This window comes from Mustela nivalis (genome assembly GCF_964662115.1).
Source record: "Mustela nivalis genome assembly, chromosome: 9".
Classification (NCBI taxonomy): Eukaryota; Metazoa; Chordata; class Mammalia; order Carnivora; family Mustelidae; genus Mustela; species Mustela nivalis.
The window spans coordinates 9068426-9084469 of NC_139028.1; the positions used below are offsets into that span (position 1 = coordinate 9068426).

The 16044-nt window shown below is 46.5% G+C and overlaps 1 protein-coding gene across 6 annotated transcripts in view; it reads left to right on the top strand.

Annotated features, from left to right (window-relative positions):
- Positions 1–16044, top strand: part of DYNC2H1 (dynein cytoplasmic 2 heavy chain 1) — a 670805-nt gene that overhangs the window by 581645 nt on the left and 73116 nt on the right. For all 6 annotated transcript variants that reach the window (XM_082683959.1, XM_082683958.1, XM_082683962.1 and 3 more), the window contains one exon: positions 138–242. In XM_082683959.1, coding sequence (XP_082540085.1) covers positions 138–242 — 105 coding nt within the window. The remainder of the gene's footprint in view (positions 1–137; positions 243–16044) is intronic.

Genomic DNA, 16044 nt, shown 5'->3' on the forward strand with positions numbered 1-16044 from the left:
AAAGTTAGATTTACCTAGAAAATGTGAACATATGAGTAATGAGAGATTTAGTATTTCCCAGTATCTGTTCTTTCTGATTTCAGTGGTTCTATGTTCAGTCTTTATAGAAAAGCTCTTTTTCACTTCTCCACATTCAGGACTATCGTGCCGTCATTGAAAAGCTTCCAGAGGACGACAAACCGAGTTTCTTTGGTCTCCCTGCCAACATAGCTCGTTCGTCTCAGCGTATGATCAGCTCTCAGGTAACCGAGGAGAGGAGCTGCTGTGCAGAAAACATGGAATCTGATTTGATACATCAGACCCCACAAGCTGTTGCTTAACATTTTCCTTTTATTTAGCACAGTAAATTCCAGCTCTGCCTTAAATAAATTTTAGAAGAGCCAAAGAGTTCTAGTTAATACAACTGTTCAAATTAGTAAAATAACATTGAGCACTATCACTTCCTCCAAAATATATTTATTTTTCCCTCCTGTGATTATATTAAGGCAACATTTTTAAAAGTGTTTTATTTTAATCCCAGTGTTTGTAACGCGCAGCGTCATATTCCTTTCAGGCGTGCGAGACAGTGATTGAGCAGCTCTCCACGTCATCCACTGCTCATCAGGACAGGGCGCGCCTTCATCCCCATCCCTCGGCTCCCCCATGCCCCCCAACTCCCCTCTGGTGACCAGCAGTGTGTTCTCTGGAGTCGAGAATATGTTTCTTAGTTTGCCTCTCCTTTTCTTCCCCCCCCTTGGCTCATGTTTGTTTGGTTTCTTAAATTCCACAGCTGAGTAAAATAACATGGTACTTGTCTGTATCTGCTTTAGTTCGCTCGGCATCATACTCCCCGGCTCCATCCACGTCATGGCACATGGCAAGATCTCTTCCTTATTTTGTTTTAATGACTGAGTAATATCCCATTGTGGATCTGTACCCCACACCTTCTTTATCCGTTCATCGGTCCGTGGACACTGGGCTGCTGCCGTAATTTGGCCGTTGTAGATGCTGCTGCTGTGAACGTGTGTGTGTCCCTTCAGATTAGTGCTTTGTTCTTCTTTGGCTAAGTACCCAGTAGTGTGATTGCTTGATCATATGGTAGCTCTGTTTTTAATTTTTTGAGGGCTCTCCATACCATTTACCAGAGTGGCTGCACCAGCTTACGTTCCCACTAACAACCTAGGAGGGTTCCCCTTTCTTCATATTCTCACTAACACCTGTCATTTCCTGACCTGTTGATTTCAGCCATTCTGACTGGTGTGAGCTGGAATCTCACTGTGGTTTTGCTTTGTATTTCCCTGATGCCGAGTGATGTGGAGCATCTCTTCACGTGTCTGTTGGCCATCTGGATGTCTTCTTTGGAGAAATGTCTGTTCATGTCTTCTGCTTATTATTTAATTGGTTTCTTTATTTTTTGGGTGTTGAGTTGTATAAGTTCTTTATAGGTTTGGGATACTAACCCTTTATTGGTTATGTTACTTGCAAATATCTTCTCCCATTCTGTTGGCTGCCTTTCAGGTTTGATTTTTTCCTTTGCTGTGCAGAAACTTTTAATCCTGATGAAGTTCCAGTAGTTTATTTTTTATTTTAATTCCTTTGATTCAGGAGACCTATCTAGAAGGATGTTGCTATGGCCAATGTCAAAGAGATTACTGCCTGTGTTTTCTGTAGGATTTTGATGGGTTCCTGTCTCACATTGAGGTCTTTCGTCCATTCTGAGTCTATTTTTGTGTGTGGTGTAAGGCCATGGTCCAGTTTCATTCTTCTGCATGTGGCGGCCAATTATCCCAATACTGTTTGTTGAAGATGCTGTCTTATTCCCATTGGACATTCTTTCCTGCTTTATTGAAGATGAGTTGGCCATAGTTGTGGTTTGTTTCTGGGCTGTGTGTCTCATCGCACTGACCTGTGTGTGGGTTCATGCCGGCCCCGGTGTCTCTAGGGTGTCTTCTGTGTGTGTGGCACGCACCCTCCTTTTGTGGCTACGATGCTTTCGTCTTGAGTCCTGTTGTCTGCGGTGACTATGCCTAGCCAGTCTGGGCTTGTGTTGAGTCAAATCTAGAATTTCTCAGGGATGCAGTAGTCCCGAAGCACAGGGCATTTTCCCTGTGTTGTCCCCTGAGAAACTGTCGCGGGTGGGCAGTGTCTGCAGGTAGACCAGCTGTCTTTGCCCAGCCCACTGCTGGGGCTGCTGACTGGCATGTGTGGTTCTCTTTCCCTCTCCTTGGGGCAGGGGACCCTGTGGAGGGGTTCCGGCCTGTGTCAGTGCTGCTGGCGCAGTGCCAGCCCATGGCTCATCTTTGTGAGGGCCTCAGCCAAGGGACTAGTGAAGGACGTGCTGCTAAGGAACCTGCAGCCACCGAGGACCCGGCCTGTGGGGTCAGAGAGGATGCATCTGCTAGAGCACAGGGGTGGGCCAGGCCGTGTCAGCAAGGGCTGCAAGGGTGTCCTGTGAGGGGAGCTCTGGAGGCCAGGCCCGTGCACAGAGGCTGTCTGTGGGAGGATGTGGGTTTGGGCTGCACGGTCAGCACACCAGGCGGTGAGCTGTGGAGCTGTGCTCATGCCGGCCGGCGGCCCCTGTGTAGGCCGGACAGCAGGGGAGGGAAGTGGTGCCCAGGGTGCTGCTTCCAGGCTGTGTCTTCTCAAGCTGTGGATGGGGCTGTGTCTTCAAGAGTGGGGCCTCTGTTTCCCACTGCCCTCTGCGTCACGCAGATCTGAGCGCTCCGGTTTTTGGAGTTGCAGGTGTTGAACTCCACTGACAGTAAGAATTTGCAAAGTTAGGCCCCTCTGGTTTTCAAAGCTGACTTTTAAAGGAATTCATCTTCCCTTCATGGGTCCCCCATATCTGGGGTGCCTGGTGTGGGGTCTGCTCCTCACCCCTCTCCACGCCCCCACGGACTGTACCTGGGTCCTCCAGCTCCCGACTGTGACTCTGCCCTTCCTGCCCTCTGCAGTGTGGCCTCTTGTCTGCGTGTAGCTGTGACTTTGGCTTGTTTTCTGGGTCACTTAACGGGGATGGGGGTATTACCTAGTTGTATCTGTGGAACGAGATGAGCTGGGGCTCCTGTTCCACTGTCTTCCCCGGAAGCTTTTCTTTGTTTACTCTCGAGTCTGCCAACAGTTTACCGTTTGATCTTTGCAGAAAGTCAGATCCTAATTTTATCGATCTTCTCTGTTAATTTTTTAAAATCTGTATTTTTAAAAAATTTTTTGCTCTATATTCTTTCTTTCTACTAATTTAGGGCTTTGTTTGTTGTTCTTTGTCCAGTTCCTTTAGGTGGAAAGTTAGATTTTTCCTGTTGCTTGAGGTTGGCCCGAATCTCTATAAATTTCCCTTCTCGAACTGCTTTTGCTGCTTCCCCCAAAATTTGAACCATTGTGTTTCCATTTTCATTTGTCTCGAGGTATTTTATTTTCTCTTCTCTTTCTTCATTGATGCATTGGTTGTTTATTAGCATGGTTGGCCTTTGTGTGTTCAGGTTTGTTTGTTTGTTTTTTCCATTTTCTTAACTGTAATTGATTGTTAGCTTCCTTTTGTTGCCTTTGGAAAAGGTGCTGGATGTTATTTCAGTTGTCTTCAACTTACTGAAAATTGTGTGTGAACATGTGATCTTTCCTGGAGAATAAATCATGTTCACTTGAAAGGAATATGTGTTCTCCATTTTTGGAATGGAATATTCTCTTTACATCTGCTCAGTCCCTTGAAAGCTGGTGTCTCCTTACTGACTTTCTGTTTGGCTGATCTACCCATTAATGTAAGTGGGCTGTTAAAGTCCTCTTCTCTACTGTTACTGAATAAATATGATCCGTTATGTCTATCAATATTTGGCTTATATATTTAGGTGTTCCTATGTTGGGTACATAAATGTGTACAGTTATTATATTCTTGTTGTATGGATCCCTTTATCCTTATTTAGCACCCTTCTTCGTCTCTTCTGTACAGTCTGTTTTAAAGTATAGATTGATCTAAGTGTTATTACTGACTTGTGGTTTTCTCTTCTATTTTCATGGATTATCTGTTTCAGTTCCTTCCACTCCGAATGTGTCTTGAGGTCTTTTAAAGTCAGCATATACGTGGGTCTTGATTTTACTTTTTCTAATCCAGACGTTCCGTCTTTTGATTAGAACGTTAGTCCAACGCTGTTTAAACTGCTTATTGACAGATGTGTGCATACTGGCGCTGTGTGGGGCCGTGGTGTCTCTGGGTGGTACGGGTTCCTGTGGAGGCTGCCGGCAGGGTGTGGTGAGACAGTGCCCCGTGGGCCAGCTGGTCACCACTGGGCTGCCCAGCAGGTGTGGCAGCTTGGGAGCCACTTGGGAAGGGTGCCTTGTAGGGCGCTGGGGTTGGGCAGGCTGACAGATGCCGGGGCGGGGCAGGGGTTCCGGCAGGACTGTGCTCTCAGAGTTGGCCCGGTCGGCTGGGCTCCTGTGAGGAAAGGACAGTGATGCTCGTTCGCAGCTTCTCCCCCACAGAAGCTCCTTACGGGTCCCGCCTCTCTGCATAAGTCTGAAAATGAGGAAATCTCCTTCACTTACACCCTAAGTACTTCTTATTTTTTTGTTGTTTTTTTAGTTTCAGAGGGAGAATCTAGTGACTCACCCGTTGTCTCTGCCACCCCCGCCACCTCCCTCCCTGCTCCCCATGCTCATGACCTCATGACTCTGTGACTGTAACCCTCCTATCCCCTTTGTTACACCCCCAGGGCCAACCTCGCCGCGTTTCACAGCCAGACGTGGTGGGGGCTTCTGTAGTCGGTGCGGGTCCCTGGGGCCGGGGCCCAGGCTGAGGCTGGCCCTTCTTGGGGAGTGAGTGTCTCCCTGCTGGCCTGTGGTATCCCTTCTGCTTCTGGTTGCCACCTCGCGATGGATTGGTTCCCTGTGGGGGCTCCTTCCCTCCTGACCTTCTCCATGGAGCCTTTTCTCGATGCCTTTAGCCATGGAGGATCTGGTCTGCCAGACTCAGGCTGTTTCCAGAGGGAGTTGCTTCATGTGTGGCTTTTGGCTGGGTGAGGGGAGCTTCAGACCCTCTCACTCTGCCATCATCCATGAATTAATACTTGTCTGCCCAGACGTATGAAATCACTAGAAGAGTCCTCAGGAAACGGTGCTTACCGCGTTATTTGATGTTCTGGAGTTCAATGGATGACCATCGAAGGATGACGTGTCCTCCTGCTGTCTTCTCCACATCTCGTTTCCTTTAACCAAAGTTAAGCAAAGAAGGGCCTCTTCCCGGGGCAGTGGAGGCAGCCAGCCAGACCCCTTCCCTGGGTCCGAGCTCACACATGGAGACCAGAGGGTGTGTTTGTCTTCGGTTAGATACGCTGCAGCATCCGAAATCTTTCCCTCGTGCGGCCGTGCTTGTGACCGAAGGAGCGCCATTGTGGCCAGCAGTGAGTTAGAGAGAGATGGAGATGGACGGAGGGAGCATTGTTCTTCCTCCAACAAACAAGACAGGTCGTGACTTCTCTCGGACCCACCAGAGAGAGATGAGCGCTGGCCGGCTAAGACCTGTGGGGAGGTGAGAGCAGCAGGCGTGGCCGGACCTGGACCGTGTGACCTGGATCTCCCCTCCTGGCAGGCCACTTCTCATCATCCCTCCGCAGCACCTCCTTCCAGGGGAGGGCCTGGGGCAACAGAACAGAGTCCCTGTGGGCAAAGGAGGCGCATGGAACTGCCCCTGTCTGCCTTTTGGAACGGAAGCCTCCATCTCAGGGGAGGAGGCCAAAGACCAAGACAATGAGGGGGAGCAACACGCTCACCCTTAGGGTACTGTCGAAACACTGCCCCTGGTAGAAGGCAGTAGGAAGAAACCCCTGCACCCTCTGTTAGCGGGAGAAGCCCGTGCAGATTGCAGCTCCAAGGGGGGGAGCAGTGATAAGGTCGCATCCCCTGGGGCTGAAGGCTGGTTTTCCACAAGAGTGCCCCGGTCTCTGCCCTGCCCGCAGGCTGGGGAGTCCCGGCTCACAAGTGCCAGCGATCCCCCAGCCGGGAGGTCTGTGAGGGCGGACGCAGAGCACTTCCTGGAGGCGTATTATCGAGCACTTCCTGGAGGCGTATTATCGGGTAGAAAACCCTCCAGACCTGTGCGCAGGGGTCACATCTGGGCCTGCCTTAGAGCTGCAGGGGGACAGAAACGGGGCTCTGAGAAGGCCGATCTTCAGCCCTGGGGGACCATGTCCGCTGAAGACAGGCGCAGTCAGAATGGCAGACGGTGGGCTGACAGTGAGTAATGAGGGACCGTTTGGTGCTCCTGCTGGGTCACCGGTGACCGACTCTCTGTGAGGTGCAGAACCAGGAGCCCTCATCGTGAGGGGGGAGCAGATGCTGATGGCAGCCTCACTGGCCTACTGGCCCCCAACCTCAGTCAGAGCACCTCCCCAGGAGCTCGGAATCTGCAGTGTGACCAGGGGATGCTAGCAACAATCTTCAAAGGTTGCCCAACCCTGGGCTGAACAGTGACCCTGTTCTAAGGCCTCATGCCCCTTCCCATGCATCAAAGCTGCCCGAACCTCTGTGCTCCCCATGAGCTACTCCGCTCTCACCAGCAGAGCCGGGCACGAGGGCCTGCCCCACGTAAGGATGCAGGCCGCGCTCCTGACAGCTTCATCTCCCCAGCAGTCAGTGGGGCCAGATTCCCATGGCACGTGGGGGTCGAACGGTCCACTGGGTGATTTAAATAATTACGATCTATGTGCTAAAGGTTCTGATGGAAAACCCAATAGTTAATTTCAGCAGTGGTGGAGAAATTGTAAGACTGGAGAAACTAAAAGTACTAGAAATAAAACCTGTTAATGGAGAAGAAAATCTTCAAGCCAACTAGTAGACCTGAAACCCCAAGGAGAGAACACATGAATTTGAAGATCGGTTAACAGAAGTTACCCAGACTGAGACACAGGAGGACCCAGAGCAGGAAAGACACACCATGAAGTAACCAACTCTGCGGGACAACGTCACACAGCCCGGCTGCGGGGTAATTGGGACCCACAAGTCCGGGAAGCTCAAAGAGCACCATTGCAGGTGACCTCCACCACCCCGAGGGAAAAAGTCCCAAGAGGTGCACAAATTTGGATGTCGAAATAAAAGTCTAAAATCCTGAGAACTTTGTCCCACCAGAGCACAGAGGAGCGAGCCTATTCCCCGGGCTGCCTTCTCTTCTGGAGCCATGCGTGCCTCACGGGAGAACCTCTTGACCCTGGCTCTGTACCCGGGAGAGCGTCTGCCTCAGAGGAAGACATAAGGTTTTTCATAGACAAACACAAATAGAATTTATTGCCTGCAGATTTACTATGTGAAATGGCTACAGGATGTTTTCAGGGTGAAGAAGTAGGACACCTGACACAATTGTGGATTCACACAGAAAAGGGTTCTGGAGAGTTCTGGAATCCATGTGATGAATGAAGTTCAACTATATCATCCCTGTGATTTCTCCCGAAGAACGGGCTGGCCAGTGGGAGGAGAGCATGGCTGCAGTTGTGTATATTTACAGCAGGTAAACAAATGAGATCAGCTGCAGCACAACAGAAATTCAACTTCTTTCACTCTTATAAGGTTATTGATTCGGTCAGTTTTGGTAATCTACATGTCTGTACTTATGTAGAGATACCTCAGAATCTGTCCTCTCATCTTGATGATCAAGCTTCTTGCTGTAATGTTGTTCAGAACTTTACTATCCTTTTAGTGTCTGGAGTCTCGAGGTTATTACTGTGTTTCTCTGCCTAATGTTCTTTTTCCCTCCCTTTCACAGCTTTATTATATTTTCTTTTTTAAACTGACATCAAATATTTGGATTATGGTATAGATTTCTTTTCCTTTATCTTACTAGTAGTGTTCACTGGGTTTCTTGGACCTGTTTTATAATTTATAATTATAATTTATAATTCTGTTTTATAATTTTCATTAAATTTTGAAAAAAAAAAACCCCTGTCATTACTTCTGAAATGTTCATCACATTGTTGATACTGTCCTGTGGCTCACGAGCATTTCTTTATTTTTTCAGTCTCTTTGTCTCTCTGTATTGGTTTGGACAGTCTCTTTCTCTGGGTAGAGAACTTGAGAACCTTGTGTCCACTGCCTTCTGTAGTATCAGCCGGGCGGGAGGGCTCCGGTCTAGTGAAGGACAGCTCTCGGGGGAGGAGGTTCGTGCACACCACAGCTCCTTACTTTCAGAGGTGTTTGTGGTGCAGCCCTGAGTGTTGCTGTGTGTGACTATGACATAGCAGTTGTGTTCCCGAAGGTCCAGCCTTAGTAAATAACCAGCTGTTGAGTGACAGCGGTCTCATTTCAACATTATTTATAAAGCAGCATTTTGTAAATTCAAAATGGTGATAATAGGGGAGTTGTAAAAGAAGTTACGGTAAACTCATGGAAGCATCAGGACTAGTAACAACCACAGTTTAGGACAGTAGATCTTAACCTTTGCTTTTGTTGGATGGATCCCTTTTAGCACCTAAAGCTCTGAATCCTCTCCTGAGAAAAATACAGACATGTATACACACACACAAAATTCTGCAAACAATTTTGGGAAGTTTTCATATCTCATAAAGCCAGCAGGAAGTGGTAAATAAGTAAATCAATGAAATCACTCATGAAATGTACATGTAATATGTATGTATATATACATATAAATATGATTACATGTTATATACAATTGAAGGAGTACAGACTAAAAACTTACAGCTACTTTATAATTTTTATACATAGCCATCATAGAAGTATTTCTATATCATTCCTGAATCAGAGGTTATGATTTTTATAAAACAAGTAGAAAAGGTAGAATTTTTATAAGGTCACATGTGTTTAGGAAAGGAGATATCTGTGGGTATGTGTTCATGTGCCTTTTTATTATATGGAATCTGGGTTTGGTGGTTTATCCCTTCATTGGTTTCTAAGGATGGATTTTAGTTATTGTGTATCTTCACTCATTTGTCACAAAATCTAATAAACAGGATAAAGCAAATGCAAGTTCATTAATCATCATAGACACTAAAGGACCATGGAAAGTTAGCTTTTGTCATGTAGAAGCTTGCTTTGTTTTTCTTCTTAAAGAAATTAGGTGCTGAAGGAATCTGCAATGAGTTCAATTGTAGGAGACCCTTCTTTTAATAAAAGCAGTTCTATTTAGGAACCGTGGTTTTTAAAAATTTCCTTTTAATTTTTCTTTTTATGTTTACATTTGTTGGTAATTGTGCAGTGACAGCGTTTTCTCCAGATTAAGAAAACGAGGGGCATATAGCTTAGAAAAAAATGGTGTGGAATTTTGAATTTGGTCAGAAAAATAGGAGAAAACTTTAACTGTGAAAATGTCCTAAGCAATTTAATATTTAAACAGAAATTAAGATCTAGTAGAATTTTAATTCCCAAATGTTTTCCAGCTGTTCTAGTTCCTGTCTAGAGTAAGCGTGAGTTTGCTGTGGTGTGTGTGGTGCTGGTGAGGACCAGAGCCGGGCCGATTAGCAGGATCTGCGTTATGAGACCCAGTCCAGTGATTCCATAGATGACGTCTTCTCTTTCGGTTAGCTGGATATTCTAATTGATACTTTGTTCCTTTTTCTTGTTATTATTTTGAATTAAATATCAACAAGTAACACTTAGAATCAGTGTAAACTGCCTACAATTACTTCTACCCATGAAGGGTCTGGGTCTCTCCAGCAATTAAAAATTTTATCTGAAATATGTCGATTTACAAATTTTTTAACATTGCAGTGAGAACATTTCTTAAATCATCAAGGTGGAGAGAATAACCCATAGTGGACCGACGAGCAGACACTGTGGTGAGGTCCGACCACAGGCCAACTGGGGGGGGGCGGCAAGACTCTCCCCAGGAATTGGATAGTAGGTATGCAGTCTCATTAGGGAATGGGAAGCTTTACCCATGTGGGTGTGACCCTAAAGCCCCAGTGAAGCAGTCAGAGAAGTAATAGGTTGTCTACTTGGTGTTTTCAAAGCGTGTCCAGTAACCACATTCGCTTGCCTGCACCAGTAACGCACAGCTTTGGTCCCTAGGTGTCTTTACGTGACCGTGACCTTGGCCGTGGCTCTGTAGGAGAGCAACTCTCCAAGCAATTCTGTTGTTCTCTCTTTCTCTTCCCAGATTTGTCTCCTTGTCCTTGTACAACTAACAGACTCATGTCTTTGTGGCTTTGTTCTTTTCTTTTCCTCTCTCTACAGTGAACTGTTAACTGTTAACTCATGACTGTTAACTCAGCGGGCGTAGACTGATCATCAGACAGACCCGTGCGTCTTCCTGCTCAGTCAGGCCTTGGCGGGTGTCCGGGGGTGGTGGCGGCCACTCACATGGGAATTGCTGGGGAAGTTTGAGAAGGCAGATTGCCAAGTTCTATCCGAGATGGGTGGATTCAGACTGCTGGGGAGGGGGGCTCTGAAATTCAGATTTTGGGGTGATTCTTCGGCATCCTCAGCTTTGAAAGTGTCTGTACTAGAGTCTTGAGAAACTGCAGAGAATGTATCAACTTGGTATTCTCGATAACATGAAATCTGCATATCAGATTCTCTTTGACAGTTTAGTCTAAAACCAAGGACAAACAAAAGGTATTGTGCTGCAGGAACAGACTTTAGAAGTCATCTGTCCATCTGCGCTCCATCTAGAGCGGTAGTGAGTGCCCGTCGTCGGGACCTGGTGAGTGTCAGGCCCTGGAACCTGGGTTTTTTGAATTACTAAATATAGAAAGCTATCTCCAAAAATTCACTGTGAAGAATTTTTTTCTCAAATGATGTTTTAAACCTGGGAATTTGGTGAATTTGGGAACTGTCGGTTTTTCTCATCAATTTAAAAACAAAACAAAAAAAGTGTTGTTTATATTGGGTTTGTGATTTGGTTCCATGGCTATGAGGAAAAGATGTTTTATCATTGGATATTGTATGTGAGACTTTTACACTTCAGCATTTCAAGCTGATATTTGTGGAATTAGTAAACTCAGGGTTATGAAATCTTAAATTGCAGTCTTAGAATTGCTTCCAACAAAACCATTTCCTTTCTTTAGAAATCAGTGGAACTCTAGAGCAATCTGAGATAATTGCAAAATTTTGGTGCAGGTTGTTCTTACATTTCTGCATCTCATCAATACCCTGCATGATTCAGAAAAAAGTCTTCAGTCAATTGAATCAACATTTACCCAAGCCCTTGAATCTTCCTAGAGGGATTTTGGCTTCTGGGCAAGACCAGCCCAACTCAGGAAATAAGGTGTTCCAACAAAAGGTCATTTTCTGAAGTTTTGTCTTGTTCTTTGATTTGGAACACATACCCATGTCCCCATTTTGCCTGACTGTGTGTGTTTCTCTGTACTAGGTGAAACAGCTTCCTCTCCCATTCTTGAAGGAGTAGTTTTACATAGGAGACAGTTGGTGGGTCCCAGGGGCACAGTCCCTGTGGGCACAATGGTCTGTCTCCCAGGGAGTTTGTGGGCTTCTTGTACCCCTCAAAAATGGTGGATCCCTGGTGGCTGTGTGAAGGGGGTGAGACACTCGACCAGCTGTTGATCGGCTGAGGCCAAGGAGTGGAGGGTAACTAGGGAAGCGTGGTCTCCCAGCTGGCTGTGCTGCGCTTATGTTGGGGTGGAGTGGGGGCTTTCCTGGCTGTTTGGTCCTGGGCTATGGGGCTGGGGCAGCACACGCATGCTGGTACTGTTATGTGGCTACAGCCCAGTGGAGTGGGGTGTGCTGTGTGGGGCTGACGGGTTAGAGAGTGACGGCCAGAGTTGTGCCTGCCAAGTGTTAGCGTTGACAAGGCAGAACGAGATTGCAGAAGTGATGCCCACCCATACTTCTCCCCTGGTGAGAGTCCCAACAGGTTTCTGTCTTTCCAGTGGTCAACTTAAGATTAGTAAGTCAGTCTCCTTTACCAGTGACGTGGTTACTTTTCAAACTCTGCTTTTGCACTTGGTCCGCTGTGAGTGTGTGTGTGTGTGTGTGTGTGTGTGTGAGTTCGTTAAGAGCAGGTCCTCTGTTCCATATAGTTGGGTTTCTCCTGGTCATACTCTTCATTGCTTTCCAAAGCCCAACATTTTCAGGGCTGTGTCTTTGGTACAGGACCCAAGGGTTGGGGTGCTTGATGCGGAGGACAAAATCCTCATTCCTCTAGGGAAGGTTCCATATTATTGAGATCCCTCCTAATTGGGGTCCTCATTCCTGGGGTGGGATTTTTAGCAATGGGATGTCTACCTCTCCCCTGATCCCAATGCTGCTCTTTTAACCTGTTTTGAGGAGGCTCTGTCCATCGAGTTTTCAGGACTTTTTCCAAGGAAATTATTCCATATGTAGCCATAGATCTGTTATGTCCATGGGACAAGGTGAGTTCAGAATTTTCCTAGACTGCCATCTTGAACTACCTGCCTCCACCATTATTTTAATAATGATCTTTTCTCAATTTTTACAGCTTTATTGTAGTTAGTTGACATTCAGTGAACTGTACATATTTAGAGTGTATGATCTGAGGAGAGTTTATGTATGTACACACTTGTTAGAGTTTCATAGCATCTGGGGGTGCCTGGGTGGCTCGGTCGTTGGGTGGCTGCCTTTAGCTTGAGTCATGGTCCCAGGGTCCTGGGATCTATCCCTGCATCGGGCTCCCTGCTCAACAGAGGGACTGCTTCTCCCTCTTTCTCTGCTTGCTTCTTCTGTTCCGTCTCTCTCTGTCAAATGAATACATAAAATCTTAAAAAAAAAAAAAAAGGAATTCCACAGCATCAGGACAGTGAACATTCCCATCACCTCCGAAAGTCTTCTGTAGCGCTGTGACCTCTCCCTCCTGTCCCTGCAGCAGCTGTTGTCTTTTTTGTCATGGCAGACCAGTGTGCGTTTTCTAGAATTTTATATAGAAGGACTGTACGACTAAGTATGCCCCTCTGTCTGGCTTGTCAGTCAACATAATTATTGTGAGAGTCACCTCCGTACTTGAAGCTGACCTATTTGCTGGTCCTAGTAAATTTAAACCTCCCATGATGGAAGTTCAGTCTTAATTTGCTTAATTAAGTTGCATAAGCTAGAGATCTCCTGAGATTTTATTTCAGCCTTTTAATATATGCCTTGGAAAAATGATCACATGCGTCCCTCCCATGGGGGGTGGACTGTGCATTTCACCTTCGACCCCGAGTGACCTCTCAGATGGCCTTGTGTGTGAGTGATGTAATACTCTTATAGAAAGACCTGAGAGATAGGGAAACCTTTGTTAACATAAAGATGAACTAGATGTTTTTCTGTTTCCTCCTCTACTGTGTTAGCGTGTTTCTTCCTTCCTGCAACATGTGGGAAGAAGAACAGGGTTGTTACACCGGCTGCGTGAGGGGACACAGCTCCACACACGGTGCCCGGCCCAGGCAGGGATGAGAGTGTTGACGGACGTTTTAAGGGCTTCCAAGTAACTGCTAAAAAAGGACATAATTCCTAAGCTGAAGTTAAAAAAAAATCTAATGAATTTTTTAAAGATTTTTTTTTTATTATTAGGATTTTATTTGAGAGAGAGTGCTGAGGGTGGAGAGGTGGGAGGGGGTGAGGGGAGAGAGAGAATCCCAAGCAGCCTCCACTCCCAGGACTGAGCCCGACACGAGGCTGGATCCCATGACCGGAGCCGAAATCAAGAGTCGGATGCTTAACTGACTGAGCCCCCCAGGCACCTCTCTTTTTATTTCAAATATACACAAACAGAAAAATGTATAGCATGAATATAATATATATGAAATTTTATAAGTTTCTTCATGTTTTGGTAAATTGTTATATTGTCTGAGAAAGTGATGTTTTAGCTTTCTTCGTCACCCTTTCCAGTCTTTATTCACTTAACTGTCTTTTCTTGTTTTCTTGGGATAGCTAGATACTTGGGTGAAAAGTTGAATAAACATAGTGACAGTCAACATTCTTTTTTTTGTTTGTTTGTTAGATTTTATTTATATATTTGACAGACAGAGATCACAAGTAGGCCGAGAGGCAGGCAGAGAGAGAGGGGGATGCAGGCTCTCTGCTGAGCAGAGAGCCCGATGTGGGGCTGGATCCCAGGACCCTGAGATCATGACCTGAGCCGAAGGCAGAGACTTAACCCACTGAGCCACCCATGCGCCCCAACAGTCAACATTCTTATCTTGCTCTGATTTTAAAGGGATTTTTAAAGGCTTCTAACATTAGCTGCATTTTTTAGGTGCCATTTATAACGTTTCACTTGTCTGCTTGTGCTACTGTAACAAAACACAGGTTCTTCCTGACTTATGGTGGGGTTTTAGCTCGATCAACCCATCATAAGTTGGAAATATCATAAGTGGAAATGCATCTCATACACGTAATCTAGTAAACATCGTAGCTTACCTTGCTGACCTTAAACATGCTCACAAGACTCGTGTCAATCTACGTTGGGCAAAATCATGGGATGCGAGGCTTCGTTCATGATAAAGTGTGGAATGTTTCATGTGATTATTGACTGCTGTGCTGAAAGTGAACCACAGAATGTTGTGAGCCTGCGGGTGGTTTGAGCCCGTGGGTAGTTCCCCCCATGATGGCGGGCTTACGGGGAGCTCACCCCTGCTGCTCCCATCCTGAGGGAATAGTGGGGCAAGGTTGGAGTCTGACGTGCCATTTCCCCGGAGCGCGCACCACCGCACAACCTCGCGGAGTTGAGACGCGTTAGGAAGGGCTGTCGTGAGTGGAGGTGTGAGTGTGAGTACCACATGCGGGGAGGCTCAGACAGCGCAGTGTATTTCTTCACGGTACTGGAGCCTGAAGTCAATATGCTCCATTTTCGGTGCAGACTCGCCCTCCTGCTTTGTGGATGGCTGTCCCCTCACCGTGGGCTCATGTGGCTTCTCCTCTGTGCCCACGTGCAGAGAGACACACCGAGAGCACGCAGAGCTCTCCCGTGTGTCTCCTTCCTTCCTTCATCACTGGCGTGCTGGGGCCGGAGCTTCCACTATGCGCTTCAGAGGGTGCAGACCGTCAGTCCACAGCAGGCTGTAAGGAATCCGTCTCTTCTTCTCAGTGATTTAATTAGTCTTTGCTCCGCAGAACACAAGCCCAAAACATTGTGACTTGAAACAGTAATATTTTGTCATTTTTTTCTTTCTTTTTTTCTTACGATTCTGACAGTTGGCTGGGTTCTTGCTCTTTGTTTTCATCTTCGGTTTCCCACGTGCAGCTGCCTTCATGAGGAGAGTTGGCAGGGCTGGAGGGTTCGAGACGGCCTTACTGCTGTCTGTGCGTGACGCTTGCTGTTGGCTGGGGTGACTTGGTTGTCGCTGACCTTGTCTTTCATCTTCCAGAAGCTCACTTGCTGTTCCAGGGTTCCAAGGCCAGAGCATGAGCTGTTCATTCTCTCAGTGTCATTTATTTAGTTTCTTTGACAGTCCATTTTCTCATTGGTAGATTGGGAGTGTTTGTTTTCAAAATCTATATTCCTTCTCATTCCAAAAAGGAGTACGCCACAGGCGACTTGGAAAAATACAAGTAATCTGTTGGAGTAAAATCAGGAGTTGAGGAAATCAGCCAAAGAGAAAAGGAGGAAAGGAAAAGAAAACTAGGGAAATAGTTTATGCCAAAAGAAGACAAAACAGACAACAAAGTCCATGCTCCAAAGTTCTATAATGTCTGGGCGCCTGGGTGGCTCAGTGGGTTAAGTCTGCCTTTGGCTCAGGTCGTGATCTTGGGGTCCTGGGATTGAGTCCCATGTTGGGCTCCCTCTACTGCTCCCCCTTCTCGTTCTCTCATTCAACTAAGTAAAATCTTTAAAAATAAAGTTCTATGAAGTCAATGTTGTTAGGTCAGAAATTCTTCTGTGTGCTTCACAATATCCAGAGGAAAATACAGTTTACTGTAAGGGTTACTGCCTTAAACACACTGCTCAGGAGAAGCGCAGGCATTCCTCAGATGGCTCTCACTGTCCTTGGAAGGAGGCGGGTGGAGTGGGGGTGCTCGCACCTTCGGTAGATTCTGTGGACACCGCACAGCATGCGGCGGCCTCACGCATGCTGTTCAGTACGGACAGACAGGGAGAAGTGATGCCAATGGGCTCTTCATGGAAAGTCTCATCCCTTTTGATACCATTTGAAAGGAGTACTACTGAATAAAGTAATT